At 46.1% G+C, this 25,033-nt stretch overlaps 1 protein-coding gene across 1 annotated transcript in view; it reads left to right on the top strand.

The window, feature by feature from the left end:
- The window catches only part of LOC112117649 (SH2 domain-containing adapter protein B), a 136,702-nt gene that overhangs the window by 59,113 nt on the left and 52,556 nt on the right, over positions 1 to 25,033 (top strand). The window contains exon 3 of the mRNA XM_024215686.3: positions 24,349 to 24,564. Within this exon, the coding sequence (XP_024071454.1) occupies positions 24,349 to 24,564 (216 nt within the window). The remainder of the gene's footprint in view (positions 1 to 24,348; positions 24,565 to 25,033) is intronic.

Genomic DNA, 25,033 nt, shown 5'->3' with positions numbered 1-25,033 from the left:
CACCATATGATCTGAGCATCTTCCACCTAGCAAAACAGGATCGCCATGCACTCTCATGCCTTTCTCTAGTCTCTGGCTAGGATGGCTCAAAAAAAGCTGCTTGAAAGTAGCTGTTTTTGGGGGGAGGGAGGAGACTTGTTAATTGAAATGGAATATATGGGTCCAGAGGGTCAAAGGTGTTCCCATGACCCTGAAACTATCCAACCTCACAGTGTTAAACAAAGTTTGGGGTTTGGTATACAGAGAAAAGAGAAGAAGTGTGCTGAGATGAGCTGGACACAACAAAGACAGACACACACGAGGGGAGACCAAAGAATAGCAAAGGGAGAAAATGTAGCTTCTGTCTCTGATGTTGACTTTGACTTGCAGCCTTGTTGCTGGATAAACACAGGCGCAGCACGTGCTCTTATTAGCTGCTCTGAGACCTGCAAACTTTTGTACCAGTGCCAGGCTGTTTAGGGCATTGCTTTCAGCTGCCTCTTCCCGGTCACAGGCTTACAGCACGGTTACGAAATAGAAGTCTTGGCTGGCTAAGCCAGACTCTTATTAGGCAAAAGAAGAGAGACAGGAAAGAGAAGAAATAAGGCGGGGGAAGGAAAAGGACATGGGGTGATGGCAAAGTCTCGCATCCCAGGTGGTGGTTGGGAGTTAGCCAAAGTCAGTGGAGGTGGTAGTGCCAGCTGGGTCCCTGTCTCTGGCCAAGTCTGATCTGGACATCTTTCAGGGAAGGTCCAATGGTGCTACGGTAAATCTGGCTTGCAGGAAACGGTGAGGGTGGCAGCCGCGATGGTGGGACTTGCGCCTTCCCCTTCTTTCATTCAGGAATTGCTGTGTTTTGCCTCCTCTTCCTGTAGCCCCTTTCTCTTAAGGACTCCAAAATGGAGTGATGGGGGAATGGCCCTTCGCCTCATTATTCACCAATTAGGCCTAATTTCCGACGTGCCAATTTTGGTTCATTGATTTCTGGCCCCACGCTTCTTGTTTACCAGAATGATCTTCACACGGTCCTGGAGTTATATCAGCAGGTGTTTTTTGTTGTTTTGAACTAATTCAGTCCATCTCCCATTCATACCTTTTCCCGTCAGCATTTGTTATTGTTATAGGTTATCCTGACGTCTTATGAACGGTCACCACTCTTACAGTTGAGCATACAATTGGGATAAATTTGTAGGCCCCATTATCACAGCCGGTGTGTGTGTGTATGAGTTTGTTGTAAATGTCGTGCTGGTTACAGTGGAGGTCTTGTGGTGTTTGCTAAGGTGGCCAGAGGATTTGTCTGATCTTCTCAGGAAGATCCCCTTTTGAAGGTAATAAAACCCATTGCTCTTACGGTTGTAGTCCTAGATTATTTGGAGCAAGGTTAGATGGCACTACAGTAAAAATGCCGGAGCCCCATTTACATGATGGCTCCACCATTGTTTGAATGACTGGAGCTGCACCTTTGGTGAATAATGGGAGTTATTTTTCCTAGCATAGGTCAGGCTTGAGAAGAGGAGATTGGAATCCGAGAAGCTGGCTGTGTGGGTTGGAGAATTCCTTCTTGTATCATTCAGGCAGGCAGCAGGCAAGTGCAACAAACCCTACTGATTGTTACCACTAAGACAACAGAAGCAAATCAGTAGCTTGGGGAAAACTTACGTGCTGTGCTATTTGGCTACCCAAAGTGAGGACTATGCTTACAAAACTATAGCTTTCTAATAGGTCAAACTAGCAATTAAGGAAGCAGGCCAAAAGGAGAAGACTTCTCCAGAGGAAATTTGTACTCATTCTACAAGATGTATATAATTTTTATAGGCCGAGAGAAACCACGGATTGTCGGAAGAGCTGTATAAAGTAGCTGTAACACAGGCATCATCACGTTCTCTCACAAAGCACTGACTGGTGGAGATACTTCCATCATACAATACGGCTGTTTTTTGTAGTCTCACCCTTCCCAGTATCTTTGTTCTGTATTCATAAATTTGAATGTCCTCTCTGGTGTAAGTACGGGGCTAGCTCTTTGGCCCACGGAGCGCTTGCTGATGGACTGTGGATTGTTGGTTGGTCCTAGGTTTCTGTCATTGCTGGTGGTCCGGGGGTGTTGCTAAATTGCATTAAAACAACTAAACATACCTTAAGTACTCTTCTAATATTACTCTTCTGTGCAAGAAATTGCTGCCGTTGCCACAGGGATATTATGCGATCTCAAATGGGAGGGGCAGGTATCCATGAGACAGTCTCTCTCTCTCTCTCGCTCTAAGATGACATGCAAAGGCAAAAAAGATGGGCTGGGGCCCCTTTATTTATTTTTTCTGTTTTTTGTTCTATAAAGAAGGCTTAGAAGGGACTCCGGTGGTTTGATATCCGTGTCCCTGGGTTAGACGTGCTTCAGTTTCTGCCGGCATGCGCAGACTCCATGTTGACTAAACAGCGAGTGGAATGGTGACATCGCAGGAGGTGAAGGCGGGAGTGGTGCACCAGAGGGTGGATGGGTTTTTACTCGGAATGTGTAACTGTTTTAGCTTACAAGAACAAACTTCTGTCTGACACTTTGGGAGAAAAATGCCTAGGTTAAAGATTCAGTACTTCAGCTAATATATTGGGGATCTCAGTCAACCTTCCTGAGCTCTTCCCAGGAGTCCTCCAGCAAAACCTGGGCAGACCCCACTTGACGTAGCTGAGAACTGGAAAGTACAAAACAAGACCAGATAAAACAAACTGAAATAAAACAAGAAACCACCCGGTCACCCACCCCTTTCAGGCCCCCTGTAGAAATGCTAAAGAAAATAAAAACTCTTTTGCAATCACCTTTTAGATGTGGTTCATGCTGTGAAAAAGGTTGTGATCCCTCTGCTCTGGTGGTTTGAGAGGAGGGGATTGGAAAACAAAGGGGCTATCAGGAAGTGCTGACTCAGCAAGATCCTGACCGGAATGAATTTTTATGATGTGACCTTTCTGACTGGCATAAAAGGAGAAATATCCATGTTTGAATCACAAATAATAGCTAAGAAAATATGGCTATTAAAAAGAAGGACCTGGAAAGAGATGAATCTGTTTTATAGCCTAAAGCTATTATGGATGTTGGATTGTCGTTGGCTTTTGTTCTAACGCGGTTGCTCTCTGAAAGAGAAAACGAGCTTGGTTGATTATCACATTAAATACAGAAACCATCTGAATTCGTTTTACTCAAGAATATTAAAAACAAAAAATACTTGGTTTCAAATCTTGCTTGATGTTGACAAATATTCTACATAGAAGGGAGTAGTACACTTGTCTAAGTAGCCCAATACGTTGCTAATGGCCACATTATTATAAAGTGCTGCCGTACTTGAGCCAACAGTAGTCAGTCAGTCACTGAAATGGTCTTGAATTGAAACTGGGTTTCGAAGTAAGACACCCCTGAAGCTTGGCGGTGCAGACAAATAACAAAAAAGCCTTGTAAACAAATGCCGTACGGAATGTTTAAACTTCAGGTTTGCAGGGTAACTCTTGTTTTGCCCCCTTGCAAGTGGCGTTCTCTGAGATTTGGCATGCCAACCCTCCCTACAAACATTCTCTGCCAAGCTCCCCAAGCGAACAGGAAAGTCATAGGCCAGGGAATGGATGGGAACTCTTTCCCTTTACTAAAATCACAGCCTTCTGCCAGACACAGACAATTGGCTCGTGAGAGCCAGGGAAAGGCCAAGTAGAGATTGTGTCAGAGTCCTTCTCCTTACTGTCATTGGCTAGGTTTGAGGGAATTCTCCCTGCAGACCATCTGGCTCCCTCACCTGGGTGGTCAAAACAAAATAATTAGCTCCAGTGTTTCCGTACTGAGTGGGAGGGAGGAAGCTGGCACTAATTACCCTAACCGCATCTATGTGCAAGACGGTCTGGGCTGTATATCGAGTCTGCTCGAGCAGCGTTTCAACCCAGGGGTCGCAACCCAAAAGTGGGTTTAAATAGATGCCGCTTGTGCTTCCCTGTGTGTTAACACTTTGCATACCCATAAAGCTATTCGGACATGTAGGTGCCACCGATCAGCCAGTCGAATGCAACGCGCGAAGGGTGATGGGAAAGACTGCACTGGGGTGCAGGGGTCTCGCGTTCCGCCCCCCCCCCCCCAGCTGACTGCCTTGGGAAGGGAAGTGGTGGGGATGATTGGCTTGCCTGCCTGTTTCTGCCTTGTGCGTGGCAGCCTCTGCTGGTGCCCAGCTGCCTCGCAAGCGGCCCGCCGCACGGCTTGGAGGGCATGTCGTGGCTCTGGCGGGGGGAGGCAGGTTGAGAGAGTAGGAGATGCAGATCTGCTGGCGAGGAAAGCAAGGGCAGCCCAGCAGAAGGGAGCTGCCTGGGTATCCCACCCAGCCCCAGCACCGTCCCTGGGTTCAGCCCCTGCCTTGGGCTGCAGCAGCCCTGAGAGGGAGGGGACCCCCAAGCAGTCCCTTCCGTCCCGGCACAGCTGGGGAGCACTGGGGGTCAGGAAGGAGGGATTATTCCTGCCTCGCAAAGCAGTGGGGGATCCCAGAGTCCCAGGGGATGGAATCCCAGAGGAGCGGTGGGAAGGGGAGAGTCCCCGTGGGGTACCTTTGCAGCCAGAGCACCTGGTGCTCTGCAAGCTAGCTGGGCCTCATAGAGCCCCGCATGTGCCCGTGCAAACTTTGCCCGGCGCGCTGGGCGCTCGTGGTGAGGCCGGGGCTGGCCATACAAACCGTGGCCCTGCCATCCCTGCTGGTAGCGCCGCGGGGCTCGCTTCGGTGCCAGGGGCCAGGCACGCACGTTTGGCCTTTCCCAAGAAGTTGACAAGAGTTGGGCAGCCGGGCGCACTGCCCTGCAGAGCGCTGGGGAGTTAGGGGGCAAAGGCAGAGGCTATGGGCCTGCGCTCCGCTGTGGGCTGGCCATCAATGTTTACAAATGGGTCCTGATCCAAAAAAGGTGGAGAGCCACCGTGCTAGGGCTCGTATCTCAGCCCTCTCTCTTGGGGGAGGTTTCACTGTTTGCAGCTGCTGCTTCACCGCACAAGTGGCCTGGATTTGGACAATTGCCTCAGAATCCTAGGCTGCGTCCTGTGGGCTCCCTAGAGCAACAGGGTGGAAAGGTCATAAACAAGTCAACTTTTCCTCAAGGACCCCAGCTCGACAAGCTGGGTGCACGTGGTTCCAAGCTGTCTGTATAAGGGCCACGGGTTTTTAAAGCCAGGAGGGACCAGTGTGAGCCTGTAGTCTGGCCTCCTGTGGAATGCAGGCCATAGAATTTTACCCTGTTACCCTTGTATTGAGCCCACTTGTGCGTGTGGCCAAAGGAGATCTTCCAGAAAGACATCCGATTGAAGACAAGAGATGGAGATACCCCCCCCCCCCTTAGTAGTTCGTTCAGATGTTAATCACCCTCCCTGTTAAAAATGTGTGCCTGATTTCTAATTGAATTTGTCTGGGTTCATTTTCCAGCCATGGGTTTTTTGGTAATTAAAAAGCCCTCTTCTCCTCAGAACTCCCTGACCCAAAGAGAATTTGGCCTGGTGGTTTGTTGCATTCCTTGTTGCATTCTGTTTGCTTCCAGGGATATGAACAAAGTTAAAAATACAGCAAATGGATAAACCCACAGAGCTGAAAGTGACCCTATACCCACCCCATCTGGTACATGGCCTTGAGGCTTTACAGGAAAACTCCTTCAGTGATTTGAACCCGAATGTTCTGACACTTGCTCTGCACCTCTGAACAAGAAACGCAAGTGTCCACTAAGCTGTGAGCATGCATTCGGATGTTGTGGCTTATTGCATTAGGCCTTGTAAATAAAGCGAAAGGGATCCTCGAAGGAGGAAGAATGTGGTGCTCAGAGAGAAATCTCTTGTCGATTGTATCCTGGTGTTGGTTGCTTTGATGTGGTCTAAATTAAAATGGTGAATTCCAAAGCGCTGACACAGATTGAGCTGATTTTTCCATTAATTTGATAAGTACATAGTAATTTTTCTAAGATCAAGTAATTAAAGAAATTATACATAATTGGGTTTTCAACTGGGCAGAGTCCCCCTGTAGCTGCTACCCCACTGGAAGTTCATATTTGAAGGAGGTTTTTATCATACATTGATTCGCCAGACGTTCTAAACCCTTGTTCACATTGGTATGTTGTCATGGACTGTGCAGCTCCCTAATGGTGTTTACAGGAAAGATTCACTTGAAAATATTCTTGAGCAGCACCCGTCTCTTGACTACCAAAGTCTCTTCCTCTGTCTGTGCTGTATAGAATCATGACCTAACCGTTCATCTCACACTCTAGCTTGTTAAACTTGAGATGGGAATTGTTATAACACAGATGTCAGTGTTACCATGACCGCCGAAGCACCGTGACCACCAGCACGCCTTGTATAGATTGTTCAAATGGTAGCTTCCTTGCGACTAAAGGAGGATTAGCGTTTTCTCCTCAGTAATTCCTATAGAAGTCAAACGGGCTGTAGTGAAAAATGATATAGCCCTCTTTCCGGATTGTGGTAAAATGATCGTCACTCGGATTCAGCTGTTTCTGTCCCTGCTTTTATTCATGGGTAGACAGACCGTTATTTTGACTTGTTCTTTAAAATAGGTATGTGGGCAGTCTGTCCTGGATTTGTGCCAAGTTTCTGAGTAAAAATGGGGGGAAAAAAGACACAAGACACTGAAAAGTAAACCGGGTTAAACAAAAGAATGTCCCTTACATCAACGGACAAAACGGCATTTGTTTTCAAAATCTCCTTTTGCTTGATATATGGAATCCTATCCCTTATTGCTCCTCTTTCTGTTCCCGTTTGGTATTGTGTCCATTTGGCAAAGCTGTTGTCTTGTGTTCCTAAGGAGGCCTAACGTGAAAGCAGGGCTTTTCTTTTTTGTTTCTAGGCAATCCGTATTAGTGCGGCTCTCAGTATTTTGACTAATTGCTGCCGTAGGGGAGAGCAGAGGAAGGCAAATGGTTTGGTTTGAGTAGCTCCCGCATACACCACACACTTCTCAACTTCTTGTGGGGAATTTCCATTTTTCAACCCCTTTTTTAAGTCTGGATGCCTGACTGTGCCAATCCTAGAGGAGTTTCCGGAACAGAATTCATTGCTTAAAAGGACACGCCAGGAGCTCAGCTTCAGGGTGGGTTATAGAGACGTAAATGAAACATTAAAATATTAACAGGTCTCTGAAAACACATTCAGTAAATCAAAAATTAGTTCCATCACCCGCATCGTGGGGGAGACAAGCTTTGATCCAACACTCGGGTTGCTGCTCCTCTGATCTGGTAAAGAATGAGTTTTGCAGAGAATTGAGTCTGGGAATGGAAACCAAAGTGTGGGTTGACCCTGGGTCCTTACAGGGGAGGTCTATGTGCTGCAAGGGATGGGGGGCAGGGTGAACCAAAAACCCCACTGGTAACAAGTCTGAGCCCAACTGACTTGGGCATGTGTTACGCAGCTAAAAATAGCGCTGTGGGTGTTCCACTCAGGCTCTAAGACCTACCCTCTCACCAGGTTTCAGAGCCCAGGCGCCAGACCAAGCGCGAACATCTATGCTGCTATTTTTAGCCCCATCGAGTGAGCCTGAATCACTTGACCTGGGCTCTGAGATTTGCTGCCGTGGTTTTGGTTTTTGGTTTTGTTGTGTTTTTATTTGCAGCGTAGATGGATGTACTTGTTGTTAGCTGCATGACACTGTTAGTGGAATTACTGCATCATCCTGTCCCTGATGTGGGGAATCCATGGGAAGCATTAGTTTATTGTCTGGAGCCATGCAAGATAAAGTACAAGCCGGGTTTGGTAGTGTAATGGTGCAACAGGTTACAGCAGAGTCCAGAGAGCTGGTTGCTGGCCAAGCATCACCAGACGTTCTGAAACCAGACACTTCCCACGAAGGAAGGCTTCCCGCTCCTCTCCTTTTCCTCGCTCGGGGAATGGATAGGGGGCCTGTCTGGAGTAGCTGCCAAATTGACTGGCATTAATTCATTCTGAAGAGGGGAAGTCGGCAGAGATTATACCAGTTTTATGGTGGCAATTAAAACTTCTGATCCAGCACTCATCTAATAGAAAAGAGGATATTGGGGGAAAGGGAGAATGTGAAATAAATTTCTGCCTTCAGATCACTGCAAAAACTAAAGGAATTCCCATTTTGCTTTCAAAACTAGGAGCTTGGGAGACAAGAGAATGCAATAAAAATATCCTCTGCCCCCAGCTCCCCCTGAAAGGAATTCTCCTCGGCAGCAGTCACTGGGCATCGCCATCACTCTGCGCTGAGCACTTTGCCTGAGTGCTGCGCTGTCTTGACACATGCTTCGCAGCAGACACAAACGGCTGGCTCGAGCCAATACCAGAGCAGGAAGCAGCTCAGTTGGGTGGGCTGAGTTAGAATGAGTGATGCCACTTGGAGCAGAAGCTGGCCTTTGGTCCCTGCAGAGTGGCTAAGGGCGTCCTCACTCGGAGAGCGATAGGAATATCAATGTCTCTCACCCTGCATTATAAAAAGGTGCTAACCCTTCATCTTGTGAAGATAGTCCGAAGGCTCCTTTTCAGGCTGAGTTTGGGAGAAACAAGCAGTTATGTTCCACTGCTCCAGCAGGAGAGACCTAAACACCTCCCTTCCCTGGACCCCAACTCTTTATATTTGGGGTGTCTCCTAAAGAATCCTCCTCTTAACCTTCTCTACGCCCATAGGTTGGCCCTGTGCGTTGGGGTGATAAGGGTCCGGACTTGCACTTGAGGGTGAGCAGGGCAGGGGACAGTGGTTGTGCAGGTCTACCAAAAAGGGCTGAGGCCAGCTAAGCCTTCCAAATGTCTGTGCTCTCTCGTGTTCCTTTGACCCTGGTGCTAATCAACTCCTGAAGCACTCCGGGGGGAGAAGGGTCTTGTCAGTGTGATGTTGCAGTAAAGAAAGAGGAGGGGGGTAGGAGAAGACGGTACAAAGAGAGAGGTTCGTAATTGAAGGATTTGAAAGAAGAATCAGTGACAAGTGGTCACTGAACAGAACCCATGGGCTTCGCTGCAGTTGCTGACAGTCCATATTACAGATTGCTCATGCACTAGTAGGTTTGGGGGAGCCTCTCAAAGGCACAAATGGGAGTTAGATGCCCCACTTCTAGCTGCCCTTTGTGCTTTGAAAATATCCTCTTTCCTCAGTGCTTTCAGCTTCCCCCAAGTAATCTAGACCCCTAGTTAATGACTGCTTCTTGGAGCAGCTAGTCCTGGAACCCACAAGGGGAGACAATTCTTTAATCCTAGGCGGAGCACAGGGTATGGTCCAAGAGCTGAATATAGCTGAACCACTCAGTAATAGCAACCATGATATAATTAAGTTTAGCATCCTTGGAGGTGAGGGGGGTGGGAATACTGAAGATGCCCACCAGAGTAGCATTTAACTTCAGAAAGAGGAACTACACAAAGATGAGGAGGCTAGTTAAATGGAAATTAAAAAGAAGAGTCATGAGTGAAATGCCTGCCAACTACATGGGAACTTTTAAAAAAACATCATAATAGAGGATCAAACTATATGTATACCCCAAAATAAAAAGAAGGACCAAAAAAAATCCCACCTTGGCTAACCAACAGAGTAAGAGGCAGATGGAGACAAAGTCATTCTTTAAAAATTGGAAGTCAAACCCTAGCGAGGAAAAAAGAAAGGAACATACACTCTGGCAAGTCAAATGTAAAACTATAATTAGACAGACCAGAAAAGAATTTGAAGAACTACTAGCCAAAGACTCAAAGTAATAGCAAAATTATTTTAAGTACATGAGAAGCAGGAAGCCTGCTAATCAACCAGTGGGGCCACTGGATGATCAAGGTGCTAAAGGAGCACTTAAGGAAGACAGAACCATTGCGAAGAAGCTAAATGAATTCTTTGTATCAGTCTTCACCGCAGGGGATGTGAGGGAGATTCCCAAACCTCAGCCATTCTTTTTAGGTGACCGATCTGAGGAACGATTTGTTGGGGAAGAGTCATCATGGCTTTTGTAAAGGGAAATCATGCCTCACCAATCTGTTAAATTCTTTGAGGGAATCAACAAACGTGTGTAACGGTGATCTAGTGGATATAGTGTACTTGGACTGTCACAAAGTCTTTGACAAGGTCCTCATTAAAGGCTCTTAAGCAAAGTAAGTTGTCATGGAATAAGAAGGAATGTCCTCTCATGGATCAGTAACTGGTTAAAAGATAGAAACCAAGGGGTAGGAGTAAATGGTCAGCTTTTACAGTGGAGAGAAGGTAAATAACAGGTTTTCCCAGGGGTTTTATTAGGCCCAGTGCTGTTCAACATAGTCATGCATGATCTGGAAAAAGTAGACGACTGTGAGGTGGCAAAGTTTGCAGATAGTACAAAATTACTCAAGATACTTGAGTTGCAAAGTGATCTCACAAAACAGTGACTGGGCAACAAAATGGCAGATGAAATTCAATGTTGATAAATGCAAAGTAATGCACATTGGAAAACATAATCCCAACTATACATATATGTTACCACTCAAAAAAAGAGATCTTGGAGTCACTGTGGATATTTTCCAAAAACATCTGCTCATTGTGCAGCGGCAGTCAAAAAAGCTAACAATGTTAGGAACCATTAGGAAAGGCATAGATAATAAAACAGAAAATATCATAATGCCCCTATATAAGTCTGTGGTATGCTCACACCTTCAATACTGCAGGCCGTTCTGGTTGCCTCTCTCAAAAAGATTAGAAATGGAAAAGAGCAACAAAAATGATTAGGGGTATGGAACAGCTGCCATATGAGGAGAGATGGAAAAAGATTGGGACTGTTCATCTTGGAAAAGAGACGACTAAGGGGGGATATGATAGAGGTCTATAAAATCATGGCTGGTGTGGAGAAAGTGAATAGGGAAGTGTTGTTTACCCCTTCATATAACACAAGAACTAGGGGTGACCCAATTAAATTAATAGGCTGCAGATTTAAAACAAACAAAAGGACGTATTTCTTCACACAACGCACAGTCAATCTGTGGAACTTGTTGCCAGGGGATGTTCTGAAGGCCAAAAGGATAGCTGGGTTCAGAAAAGAATGAGAAGTTCCTGGACGACAGGTCCATCAATGAGTATTAGCCAGAATGGTCAGGGGGACAACCCCATGCTCTGGGTGTCCCTGAGCCTCTGACTGCCAGATGCTGGGACTGGATGATGGGATGGATCCCTTGAAAATTGCCCTGTTCTGTTCATTCCCTTTGAAACACCTGGCATTGGCCACTGTTCGAAGACGGGTTACTGAGCTAGATGGATCAATTGTCTGACCCACTATGGCCATTCTTATGGTCTTATCTCCTAAGGTTTTATGCTGCTGACCATCATCACAGTATCGGAGCGCCTTCCATGAAAAATCAATAGCAATAACAAAGTCACATGAAGCCTCTGGATTTTCCTCCTCCTTTGGGGGGCTATAAAGACACTGCTGGGATCTGGGTATGCTGTGATAGGGTGTTGTGGGTTGGTTTGGTGGTTTATTTTTGGTTAAATCATTTGGATGTGAACTTAGTTCTGAGTCACCCGCCGATCATCCCTTCAGAACTTTGTTACGCTTCCCAGTGCTTTCTCTTTTGGAGTATGGCTCATTAATAAGAAGGAAGAGGGGCTGCATGCCCATATGTCTTTCCCTCCAGTCCTAGGCATTCTGCATGGATTGGAAGGCCATTTGCTTTACTTAGATCAAAACCTACCAATTTGGTAGAGATCTCCATTGCAGTCTGTATTCTGGAAATGCGTCCGTCCCTCCACTGAGCAGATGGCTGCACCACACCAGTGAAACAAGCTTTTATATATGGGGTTAGAAATAAGTTTTTATATATGAGGTTGGGCTGTAAGGCTCAGGTGACGAGTGATGTGATGTAGAAAGTTTCACCTCTAAGTTGCTGGTTTAAATCTAGTCCGGGTTGGGCGTAAGTTTCAAGAATGTGCACGGAGGTGTACAAAAATCAGCAACAGTCTCTGCTCTCAGGGGTGGGGAAACTGCACCAGTTCCAGCAGTTGATGGCTGGCCCCTGAAGTTGCGAAATCTCAAGCATATACAAGAAATGCTGTGACTTGCACCATTGTGCTAGAATCTGGTTTCAAACAGGGGTGTAAATCTTGGCTTTCCTTGTCCACTCCAGTGCAGCCATATCAGTGGCTGGTCATTGGCTGCCGAGTCTGGGCAGATTCCCCGGGTAGACAAGGCCTGAGTCCACAGGAGCAAAGCACCCCTCTTCCCAGGCCTGATCCAGCTCCCACTGACCCCCATTGGGTCTTTCAGTGAGAATTGGATTGACCCCTTGTCTATAAGTGGACCTCCTCAATTATCTGAGCAACCCCCTATCTGAAACAGGATCATGTTCCCAGCTGCTGTTGGGAGACTTGTCTCTGGTAGGTGGGGCTCAAGAGAGGTGAGATGGACCAACACAAAATCAAGACACAGGCAGAGGCCGCACTGTTCTTTGTATGTTGCTTTAGCAGAGCAACATCTTGTCCAGTGTCGTCTGCTGTTTAGACTCTTCTTCCGGGGCTTGTTCATTTGGATTCTGAATACATATTTCAGAAGCTGCACTGTCACAATGATTGCATCAGCTGCACTCTTCTGCATGTCCTACCGAAGATGAGCCCCTTCCCCAACAGCTGCTGTCACGGGGGCCACAGGACTCCCCTTTTTCAGGAACATGATTTTAACATGGGGTTTATTGACATGACAGTGGATCCAGATGACCAGCAGGGCTAGAAAACAAGTTCACATCTATTGCAGTTTATTATTGGTCACTCATTGCCTATTTAATTAACCTTTAATCATTCAGAGACTTCCAGTAGTAAACATCTTTATATATAGTTCATCTGTCTGCTTTGAAAATTTGCTCACAGAAATATGTCTAACTTTTGGATGATAAAGCTGTCTTGCTTTGTCTTTGATGCCAAGAATCCTGCAGCTAGAGGTACTTAAATATGCACGTTTAACTGGTGAGGACAGTATTACATTGGTATTCAGTCTCGGATGGATAAGGTTTTGCATATTATGCAGCAGATACAGGCAGATTTCCCTCTTCCTGCTAATAAATACCGAGATGGCAAAGAAGCTCGATCCAGTTCTCCTGGGAGGAAATTCTGTTAAGGATAGAGTTTTGGTAAGTGATCTTCAGTTCTCCATAGGACCGCCTTCCTTCCTCTTAGTTCTTCAGTAGGTCCACAGTCTAGAGGAGTGGTGTATTCTGAACTCGGAACTGGGAGACAAGACTTCCTGAATTCTAATCACTGCTCTCTGTGGGACTGATCCAGCAGAGTGCTTTTAGCCAAGCATGTGCTTAAGCAGGTGAATATTTCCATTGCAGTACCCTCATGAAGTCTATTCAGGTGCTTACAGTTAGGCACATGCATAAGTACTTCGCTGGATTCGGGCCTTAGCTCTCACTTAAGAGGCACTGGTAGTCGCCTTCACCTGAAAGAACCATAAAATCATTGCAAAGTATTTTCAGCAAGTAGCTTAATAAACAGGACATGGTTAGTGTAAGCTAACTGCATCACTACACCCCTCTCACGAAATGCTGGGACCATGAACCTGTCACTTGTGTTTGGGACGTGGTAGTTCATTGCCATTCGTGGGGATAACTAATATATATAAAGCAGTATTAGATTTGATCCTAGTAACATAATTCTTGATGTGCATTTTTCATACTCCTCTAGAGCTTTTGTTTCTCTTGTTTGTTAGCAGCACCAAAGCCGTAAATAGCAGTCAGTCATGCTTTATGTAGGGAATTATTTCCGAGGTTAGCTGTTCAGAAACGTGTACTTTGTAGCAGTTTCATCTCCAATGTGTTATCTGCACTGTCTGATCTAGTTGAACAAAAGCTCGCTAACCAGGGTTTTGGGGAAACCAGCTGAATAATTGCAATAGAACAGATAGGGCTGGGCTTTAAACTATGCACGAATGTGGGAATCTGTGGCAGGAAATGGATGGGTCTATTTGTCTTACTTACAGCTGATCTATTTGGGTCAGTACACTTCAGAATCTGACACAACTGTTGAGTCAGAGCAGATTTGTCATGCCTCAGCTGATTAGTCTGCTGGTTAATGTGTCTGTGTTTCATTACCCTCTATCTCTAATTTCTCAGTGATGCATGCGAAAGTGACTGTGTGCTGTCTGATTGATAAAGCAATGTCTTAGGCAGGCATTTCCGTCACGGATGTTGGGGAGTCTCAGCATATAAAATGTTGAAAAACCCATTATAGCAATGTGGAGTGGCAGGACTAGAACTAGCCACACGATTGATTACTTTTTTTACACAGGTTACAAACATACTTAACGCTGAGGCTGTGGCAGAAGCCTGGACACGTAGGAGCTGAAGAAGAGCTCTGTGTGGCTTGAAAGCTTGTCTCTTTCACCAGCGGAAGTTGGTCCAATAAAAGGCATTACCTCACCCACCTCGTCCCTCTAATATCCTGGGACCACCACAGCTGTGGAAGTAGAGACAGACTGGGGCACCTACAGTGCAAACGGAGTGAGACGCGTCCACGTCTCCTCAACAGGGGATTCATTGCCCTATGAGGGGGGAGGGATAGCTCAGTGGTTTGAGCATTGGCCTGCTAAACCCAGGGTTGTGAGTTCAATCCTTGAGGGGGGGATTTAGTTAGGGATGGTCCTGCTTTGAGCAGGGGGTTGGACTAGATGACCTCCTGAGGTCCCTTCCAACCCTGATATTCTATGTATGTTGGGGTCCCTGGCAGGTTTAAACCGCCACGGCAGACATTCCCCACCCCTCCCACCAGCACCTCCAGTTTAGAAATATGCCGTGGCTGGAGCCTGGTGCACTCCAGCACTCCCCTGGAGTCAGCTGTCAGGCCTGGTACAGCTGGACCCAGACAGTCAGGGAGGCAGAACGGGCTCTCTGGCAGTCTGCCCCCCTGCCTTTTCCCCAGGGCAATCTTGGCCCTGGGGAGAATTCTGGACGTAAAGTTCCTGGGCATTGTTTAGCCTGGAGGCTAGCCACTTGCACTCGTGGTTTGGTGATTGTTCAAATATATTTTAATTCGCTGTGTTACCCTTGCCAACATTTGGCATTTGAAGCTAAATGCTCAGGTGTCTTTCCTTCCCGCGCAGTGCATGGGCCAGCTATTGTTGTTGTTTATAAGAGTGATGTATGGGCACTGAAGGTAGAATAGAGTCCAATAGGCTCTGCAGCCCCAACGCCACACCCCTTGTAAAGACTGCCCCTTTGCTTGCTGTTGGATGTAACACAGAAGTGTCTTGTCCCCCCCCCCCCCCCCCCGCCCCCGGAATGATTGCTGCAAAATAAATACACGGAAAGGGGGAACAGTTTTACCTTGCAAACCCTTTGATGGAGCAATTAGCCTCTCTCTTAAATAAACATTTAGTGTATTGTAATATGTGTGTTGAAGCTTTCATAGAGGAGCGCTTGGCTGATCAGCTAACATTCTGGAGCACTTGCCAATCTGGTGCTGTGCTCCGATGAAAGCATTTGGTTGAGGAAATAGAAGACCCTCAAACCAATACGTTGGTTGTGCCACCTAAGGAGGCTGCAAACTAAGTGTCTGCTTAACAGTCTAGAGGCTCCCACCCTCCCTCTGGCAGGGCCTGCTGGGCAGTGTAAGTCAGGTAGGGTTGGAGGGAGGGTTCCACCTCTGGGCCCTTGCCTCTTTTCACCCAAACTGGAAAAGAGCTATGCAAAGCCTTTAGCTAACCTGCACAGCACCAACGGGCTGACTCGTGTCCTGAGCTGGCTGAAAGGCTGTAATGTAAGCACACACGGGAGGCAGGGACGGGGCAGAGAGCGGCCTTTGGCATAGCCCAGTAGGTCTCTGAGTAGCCTTGTTTGAGCTGGAGAATGTTTATAACAGGCCGAGGGGTTTGCTGCTGCTGCCCATCACCACAGTATCTAAGCCCCTTGCGTGTAAAATCAGGAGCAATAGCGAAGTCCCTAGTGGACTCCATGGAGTGTCTGGCACTTCTCCCTTTTTGCAGTAAAACTCTGCTTGGGATAGAGGGTGTGGGGCTTTCTTTCAATTGTATTTGATTGTATTGAGCTTTTTGGGTTGACTTGTTCTGAGGGCTAGGTTGGCTGGGTTGTTTGGGCAGAAGGAGAGCCCATGTAACTCCGTGCTTTTCCTAGTTTGGAAAGGCCTTTGTGAAGAGGAAAGATCTGCAGTGTTCCCTAGAGGCAGCCAGAATCATACAATATCAGGGTTGGAAGGGACCTCAGGAGGTCATCTAGTCCAACTCCCTGCTCAAAGCAGGACCAATCCCCAACTAAATCATCCCAGCCAGGGCTTTGCCAAGCCTTACCTTAAAAACCTCTAAGGATGGAGATTCCACCACCTCCCTAGGTAACCCATTCCAGTGCTTCATCACCCTCCTAGTGAAATAGTTTTTCCTAATATCCAACCTAAACCTCCCCCACTGCAACTTGAGACCATTACTCCGTGTTCTGTCATCTGATACCACTGAGAACAGTCTAGATCCACCCTCTTTGGAACCCCCTTTCAGGTAGTTGAAAGCAGCTACCAAATCCCCCCTCATTCTTCTCTTCTGCAGACTAAATAATCCCAGTTCCCTCAGCCTCTCCTCAGAAGTCATGTGTTCCAGCCCCCTAATCATTTTTGTTGCCCTCCGCTGGACTCTTTCCAATTTTTCCACATCCTTCTTGTAGTGTGGGGCCCAAAACTGGACACAGTACTCCAGATGAGGCCTCACCAATGCCGAATAGAGGGGAATGATCACATCCCTCGATCTGCTAACAATGCTCCTACTTATACAGCCCAAAATGCTGTTAGCCTTCTTGGCAACAAGGGCACGCTGTTGACTCCTATCCAGCTTCTCGTCCATAGCTTCTCGTCTCTAGGGCCTTCTCTGCAGAACTGCTGCCTAGCCACTCGGTCCCTAGTCTGTAGCAGTGCATGGGATTCTTCCGTCTTAAGTGCGGGACTTTGCACTTGTCCTTGTTGAACCTCATCAGATTTCTTTTGGCCCGATCCTCTAATTTGTCTAGGTCCCTCTGTATCATATCCCTACCCTCCAGCGTATCTACCACTCCTCCCAGTTTAGAGTCATCTGCAAACTTGCTGAGGGTGCAGTCCACACCATCCTCCAGATCATTAATGAAGATATTGATCAAAATTGGCCCCAGGACCGACCTTTGGAGCACTCCGCTTGATGCCGGCTGCCAACTAGACATGGAGCCATTGATCACTACCCGTTGAGCCCGATGATCTAGCCAGCTTTCTATCCACCTTTATCTCCTCTGGAAGCTTGTTCTCTTCTGGGATCCTCTTGGCTGAGAATGCTGTTTTGTCCCCAGCTCTTCCACGCTTCGCTCGGGGTTGTGGGATTTGCATGGGCCCAGAAGAGACCAGCTGCCTCAGTGGTTCAGAGTTCCAAATTTGGTCTTTGGTGCAGCTCTTTGGTTGACGGTGCTGTTGTGGCTGTATCTCACTGTGGGGCTGACCGACTGCTGATGCTGTTCAGTAGCTGAAATGCGTGGCGGTTTTTGTATGTTCCCCATTAGTCAGCTGTGCCAAAGGTGGAAGGCACCTAACCATTTGTTGTCCTTCCCCCCCATCCCTTCCAATTGGGTGTGTGTCCATTCCCTTCTCTTCCCACCCCACCCCCGCTCTCCTTTGGGGCATTCAGGGTAGCCTGAGACCCAACAGAGTGATGTGTCCGAATGCTGTCAATGTCTCTTGTGACCAATGGGAGTAACATTGAAGCACCAACGTAATAGGCCGTTGTGGTGTAGGTGCCGTATCATCAGGACACCGACATGTGGTGCATGGAGATATAGCTTCAGTCTAAAGGTGACACAACGTGCATCATGGATCAGACAGTTCGCAGTCCTGGCAGGTCCATCCTTTGATGCAAGCATAGTCCAGATGCAGGAGCGCCGCCAGTTTTTTTTTGCCGCCCTAGGCGGCGGAAGGTCCCGCCCCCGAAATACCGCCGATGACCGGGGTGGCCGAAGGTCCAGCCGCCGCGGTCGCCGCCCCCCAAATGTTAGCGCCCTAGGTCGCCTAATGGGTTGCGCCGGCCCTGTCCAGATGTGATATTTTTAAGGCATCAAGATTCATTAAAGACATGACAGGATGTTTATTGCATAGTACCACTCAGTGCAGATACTGGTACTGGGAGAATCGCACCAGCAGACGGCTGGTCTTCTTTTGCCAGTTAAGTGCTGATAAGCATTTCCTTGACTTCAGGGACCTTTTTATATACTGTGTTCCTAGTACAAATATTTACATAAAATACTGAATTGCACCTTAATCTGTATTTCATTGTGTTAGAAATATAAAAAGAAAAGTTTCCTTGACTTGTGTTTCAATCAGACGTAAACTTGGAATATGTCCAAGGGTTTTAATTAATGTTTTTTATAGCAGTGTATCAGGCTAGATTGAGCTATAACTATTTAGTAGTTACGTTATGGAAATATTTGGCTTGTGGATAGAGGAAACAACTTCCCTTCTCCCCCAACTGGAAACAAATATGTTTAGATTGGGGATGGGGCTACGTTTTTTTTGATCTGATCATTTTCAATTTCCAGATCTCTTATTTTCAGGGAGAGTAAGGAGCTGTATAGATTCTGGAAAAATAGCTTTATCATCTACTGCATTTTCTTTGGAGGAGGAGAAAATGTTCGTTAATCAGTCTGGTTCTCAGAAGGCACAGTGCCGGTCTCCAAAACAAACCACACTTTCCAGTTTTCTTTAGATAATGTTACTTCTGTGTTTGCAGGGTTTCTGCTGCTTCCCTATTTAACTCCAAAGATATTCCCTCAAGTAAGCGGATACCAGGGGAATGCTGCAAATACTTAAGTTGTTTAGTAGTTTAGGCTACTGAAAAGTTTAAGAGCAATTTAGCGCTAGTGTAACTGCTACAGTGGTTATCTGCTTTCCCTTGATAGTCGTAGCTCTCTATATTGTATGCATTTTTCTTTGGCTGTTGGAAGTCATAAGATTTTTAGCTCAGCCTTTGGGTCACATAACCTGATCCTCCCAAAAGTTCTGAATTATTTTAGCTTGCTAGTCAGCCTCTGAATTTCACACAGGAGACTGGTTTCAGAGTAGCAGCTGTGTTAGTCTGTATCCGCAAAAAGAACAGGAGTACTTGTGGCACCTTAGAGACTAACAAATTTATTAGAGCATAAGCTTTCGTGGGCTACAACCCACTTCTTCGGATGCATATAGAGTGAAACATTGAGGAGATATATATATAGACACAATCAACTCAGGGTTAAATAGGGATTGGGAATGGCTGAGCCATTACAAACATTGAATCTATCTCCCCTTGTAAGTACTCTCACACTTGCTTCTTATCAAACTGTCTGTACTGGGCTATCTTGATTATCACTTCAAAAGTTTTTTTTCTCTTACTTAATTGGCCTCTCAGAGTTGGTAAGACAACTCCCACCTGTTCATGCTCTCTGTATGTGTGTATATATATCTCCTCAATGTTTCACTCTATATGCATCCGAAGAAGTGGGTTGTAGCCCACGAAAGCTTATGCTCTAATAAATGTGTTAGTCTCTAAGGTGCCACAAGTACTCCTGTTCTTTTTACACAGGAGACTGAAAACCTGGACCATGGCTCTGTTACAATCACTAACTGCAGAGAATAAGAATTGGAGGTAAGTTTATTCTTCCCATTGTGGTGACTTTCAACCTGCTAGCATCAAAAGTGACAGTACATTTCTTCCATGGAAACTTCAATTCCCTGTACTGCTGTTGAATTTTAATAAGCATAATTCTAGAAAAACGCACTTCAGCATTGAGATCAAAGGATAAAATTAATAAATGAGAAAATCAGGGCATTAAAATTGGGTCTTCAAAGAAAGCAGAAAATAGTCGATATAAAGCTTTAGCCGCCTTTTGTTCAATGCATTCTTGATTGCTCTTGCTTCTATTTGAATGAAAAGACCCGTGGCCTTGTAATCCTCAAAGCCAGACTTCAAGAAAGTGGAATTAACACACTTTCAGATTCCTCGGTCATTCCAAGAATTATTTTAGGGCTTAGAGCTGTAGTGATTACAGCTTTCATGAAGATCCATAAAAAGTGCCCCAGCACAAATGTTCTGTCTCCTACAAATAGCTAATGCTTAAGTATTCCAGTCCCGGCTGTGCTGTCAGCAACGCATCACACTGTCACTGCTTGTGCGGCAGCTTCTCAGTTCAGCCTGCTGCTGACGGGGAAAGCGCGTGTGATTTAACTGAGACAAATAGTTGTCTGACATGTTAATTAAAGATTGAAATTCAAACAAATTAAAGGGATCTTAATATTTCTCTGCTTGCCTTAGAGCCTGGCTTCACACGGAAAACCTTTCTACTTCAGGGTTCAACACATGTCTGTTTTAATGCTCATGTTCTCTGACTAGAAGGCATGAAATAGCAACCTGCCACATCCTTTATTAAAGGTCATTTTTCTATGAATTCGTTGATGCTTTGTAAAAATAACTTGTGACTTGAAACATATGATTGCTGGCTCCTGCCTTTCATGGGTTCCTATGGGGTTAATGGTGTCTGCAGCACAAATGCAGGTACTGATCGTTGTTAGCTCTGGACTCTTGGTTTTAGGAAGATTGTCTTTTGTATTCTTTGAACACAAAACACATTTCACATTTTAGTAAACTGCCAGACACTAAATATGGCTGTGATTTAAAAGGGATGAGACACTTGTGGTTCTGATCCAGCAAGCGTCAGGAGGGTATTAATAGCTTATAGCTGGGTGCAGCCTATGTGATCTTTGACAGGGAGAGTTTTCTTAATGTAGAATTCCACCCTTGAGCAAAATTCTTTTACAAAGACACACTTTCAATATAGGCACTGAAGATTCCCTGTATCTCACTATGTGAAAGCACTAATGATGTGGAACGACACTTTTCTCATACACTTAAGCTGCTGTAGAAAAACTACTCAGATAACTGTTTTCTAGGCGTTGTTACTATTACAAAGGTGGGAGTGTAGTCTGAAATCCACGGCTGTGAATTATCTGGAACTGTGTAGTTTAGATGCATCAGTGGGTTTCAGTATGATTTTCTTCATGTTTATTTGCATCTTTAATGTATAAGTTAACATTGGAAATGCTTCTGCCCAGCAGTGAAGTTGTTCTTCCATAGGTAGTTCTGATTATTTATTTTGAAGTATTGTTTTTAACAATTAACTCTTAATCTGTTTTCTTTTTGTATGGAGGAAAATTGGATTATGCAGTTAGGATGGTGATGTTTGCAGGTCTTTGTTGCTCTATTAAAAATAATCACTTCTCTGTCGTGAAATCCAAAATTATGACACGGCTTTGGAGGATTAAATTTTTATCAGTAAATGTTGATAAGCATTGATTTCAGCGCGCGCACACACACACACATGAAAATATTTCCATGAATAACCATTAAAATGTACAGATAGGCAAAGTCAGAAAAATGCTGGTTGAGAATTTGAGAGTTTGATGTAAGGATATTTATGCTCTATATTTTGATGCGATGTTAATAACTTGTGCTTTACAATTGGAAAGCTTTAACTTTTTGAATCTCCGCATCCCCCGTCATTAAATAATTGTCTGACAGGCCCTGTCCCCATATTGTTCTGCAACTGGGAAAAATGTTTTGAAATAAACATCCATTTAAAATAAATTTTTACAGATAATAAATAAAATGGAATTCTGCGATGCCTGATTTGTGATTAATGTGGGTTCATGATAGTGGTTTACGTGTTCCTGGGTTCCAAGGCCAGAAGGCACCATTGAGATCAGTTAGTCCAGTGGTTCTCAACCAGGGTCCGGGACCCTGGGGGGCCATAAGCAGGTTTCAGGGGATCCGCCAAGCAGGGCCAGTGTTGGACCCGCTGGGGCCCAGGGCAGAAAGCTGAAGCCCTACTGTATGGGGCTGAAGCCCGGGGCCCCGAGCCCTGCCACCTGGGACTGAAGTTGAAGCCTGAGCAACTTAGCTTTGTGGGGGCCCCGTGGCATGGGGCCCCAGGCAGTTGCCCTGCTTGCTACCCGCTAATGCCGATCCTGGCTTTTATATGCGGAAAACTAGTTGTTGTGGCACAGCGTTTTTATAGCATGTGTGTTGGGGGGGGGCTCAAAGAAAAAGGTTGAGAACCCCTGATTTAGTCTGGCCTCCTGTATAACACGGGCCAGAGACCTGCCCCACAATCGTTCCCAGAGCAGATCTTCTAGAAAAACATCCCATCTTGATTTACAACTTGCCGGTCATGGAGAATCCACCATCACCGTGGGTAAATTGTTCCAGCGGTTAATTACTCTCTTCTTGGAGGGGCCAGGTTAACCTTTTCCAAATGAGTAACTCTACAGGGCTCGTCTGTTTGTTGCAGTGTTTGCTATTTGTGATTCCTGCCCAGGGTATTGTGGTCTGTACCAAGTACTTGAGATCTATTTGGTCTAGTAAGAAAGTGAATGTCAGGCTTTGAACATGATGGCTACTGCTACTGCACCGGAGCTGGCTCTGCAGAGCTTGCCGGCGGCTTCTTGGGGCCTCCTTTCCCTTTTCCAATTACATCTGGTCCAACAGAGATGGGGCCCACAGCTGCAGTTAAACTCTTGAATCCCAGGCAGGGCAGAGGAGACTCATTCTCGCCTCTGTCCAGGACACTGCTCTCCCTGCAGTACCCATAGCTTTAGAGCAGCCCCTTGGCAAGCTGGGAGCAAGCTGTGTTGGTGGCAATATGGACATGTTAAAGGGCGTGTGCAGTAAAATGCACAGATCAGAATAGTTCCCCCGCAAACCGTCTTCGTACTCAGGCAGGAGAGGCTTTCGGTGTGAGATGAGTCTTTTCATTTCCAAAAACTCTTCCCCAATGTGCCCTTTCTTTTCACTGCGGTAGAGCTGACTGTTGTTGTCCATGTGCTACTGGAAGAGTCGAATTTAAAGACGGTCAGTTCTTTTAAATTAGGAAGAGCTGTGGCACACTGCTTGCTCCCACTGCCCACACTGCGAACGCTCAGGTGGCCCGGGGGTGCCCTTTGCAAGAAGCCTGGCCAGCGGTTCCGGTAAGACATGCGCTGTAATTGACAGTACTGGTTGCCCTAGTCAGACTTCTCTGGAGAGGTTTTTCCCCTCTAAAATGAATTTCTCAGAAGGACTTCAGGGGAGACTTTGACAGGCAGAAATGGGTGTCACGTGTCCAACTCTCATTGGCTTTCCAGGGGAACAAGGTGCCAAATTCCCATTTGAGCCTTAAAAGCTCTCCCTTTGAACGACTGCTGCATGGGGTTGATGTGCTCTATCCTCCTAGGAAGGAAATAGTGTAGCCATCCTGGTCTATCCCAGATTTCATCTCTTGAGTATAATGGCGGCCCTGATGGAAAACGGCAGCCATCAGTTTGGTCTGGGAATGTTCTGCAGTGTTATAGGCAGGGATGGGCTTTGTTTATTTGAGTACTTCAGTTGACGTTTCCTAGGTTAAAGAAATACTATCGTAATGCTGCTGCTTAGTAGTAATGCATGTAACCTGTAGACTGTATCTTGGCAGTGTGGCCCAATGAATAGAAACTGGACTGGGTTCTGGCCCTGGCTCCGCTGCTGTTGGGGGACCTGGGACAAGACACTGTCCTTCCCTGTGCCTCCATTTCCCCAGCTGTAAAATGGAGTTAATGATACGTGACCTCCTTTGTAGAGTGCTTGGAGAGCTCCTGATGGAAAGTGCTGTGTGAAAGCGAGGTGTTATAACATTAGGGGTGGTAAAGAGTCCTGTGGCACCTTATAGACTAACAGCAGTGTTGGAGCATGAGCTTTCATGGGTGGATACCCACTTCGTCGGATGCATGTAGTGGAAATTTCCAGAGGTGTTAACTCCTGGATTATACCCTGCTGAAACTGGACTAGCCCAGTAGAGACCCAGGCCCATTATTTATATCAGCGTTACTATTGTTCTGTGTAGTGTTGGTATGTTTATTTTTATTTTTTTTAGTAGTGATCCGACAAATAAAACAGACACATTGGCATCCATCCGACATAGCCGCCTAAATGCCTCTCTTTACATCTTTCTGTGATCATGAAGACCTCTCTCTGTTTCTGTGACTGCGTATGGGTGCTGCCATGTATCAAAATGACATTGGGAGTAATGGTGAACTCTGATACAACCAGACCCATTTGAAGTGCTGCTCATCAAAGTGCTGCATAGTTCCTGTGATCTAGTCGGCACTTATCTCCCCTCCAGTATTTTTATCGTCAGCTGGGCAGTAGGAGAAATCATTCATGCTGTGGGCTATCTTTACTTCATGCAAAATATTGATGACAGAGACCTGGGTCTGTTTCATGTCAGTTACCTAATAGAGAGAGAAGTTTGGAAGCCTTTAAACAGCTTGCTGTCTGCAGCAACGTTTTCGCCGGTGTTTAATGCTATACAGTTGTTCAATATATAGGTATCGTCAGTGGTCAGCCTAACACAATTATTTTCTCTCTTTGCTACAGAATTTCAAAGGCAAGAAAGCGTGAAGTCCCAGCAGAAAGGCATTCAGCTCTATGACACGCCCTATGAACCAGAAGGCAATGGTGTGGAGTCAGACACTGACAGCTTGGTGGGCCAGCGCTTGCGAGAGAGCAAGCTGCCACAGGATGACGACAGGCCCGCAGATGAATACGATCAGCCCTGGGAGTGGAACAAAGTCACAATCCCAGCCTTGGCAGGTAGGAATCCTGGATCTGGTCCACACCATTGTGTCTCCTGCATGTGCAGCACTCATGCCCAGAGTGAGGAGGGCTCAGTGCCCTGAATTTTGTCCATTTTTAAGGGCTTTTTAAAGAAAAGGTTAAGTCATTTTGAGATTTTTTTCCTTCCATCAGTATAAGAAACAATAGACACTTGTCAGCATTCCAGCGTAGATCTGGCAAAGAAACTCCACGATGGGTCCAGTCTCTGGTATACGAATCGTCTCAGATGCTCGAGGTGAATAACCCGTTGCACTTACTGCAGCACTGTGGAGCTGCTGAGAAGTATTGTTCCTTAAGATACACCTCAGATGGCTCCATAAAGCTAGCGACTTAGATGTGCATGGCAAGCGGAAAAGCTCACGCCTTCTCTAATACGTTGTGTTAAAACAACTTTTCAGTAGTTGTTACAGTGAATAAATGTGTTCATTTGAGTCAAGCCAATTGA

The sequence above is a fragment of the Terrapene carolina genome, unplaced genomic scaffold (assembly GCF_002925995.2).
Source record: "Terrapene carolina triunguis isolate 2854851 unplaced genomic scaffold, T_m_triunguis-2.0 Scaffold35022, whole genome shotgun sequence".
In the NCBI taxonomy this organism is placed as follows: domain Eukaryota; kingdom Metazoa; phylum Chordata; order Testudines; family Emydidae; genus Terrapene; species Terrapene triunguis.
The sequence above is the reverse complement of the archived record's forward strand: the minus strand, read 5'-3'. Positions and strand labels throughout refer to the sequence as shown.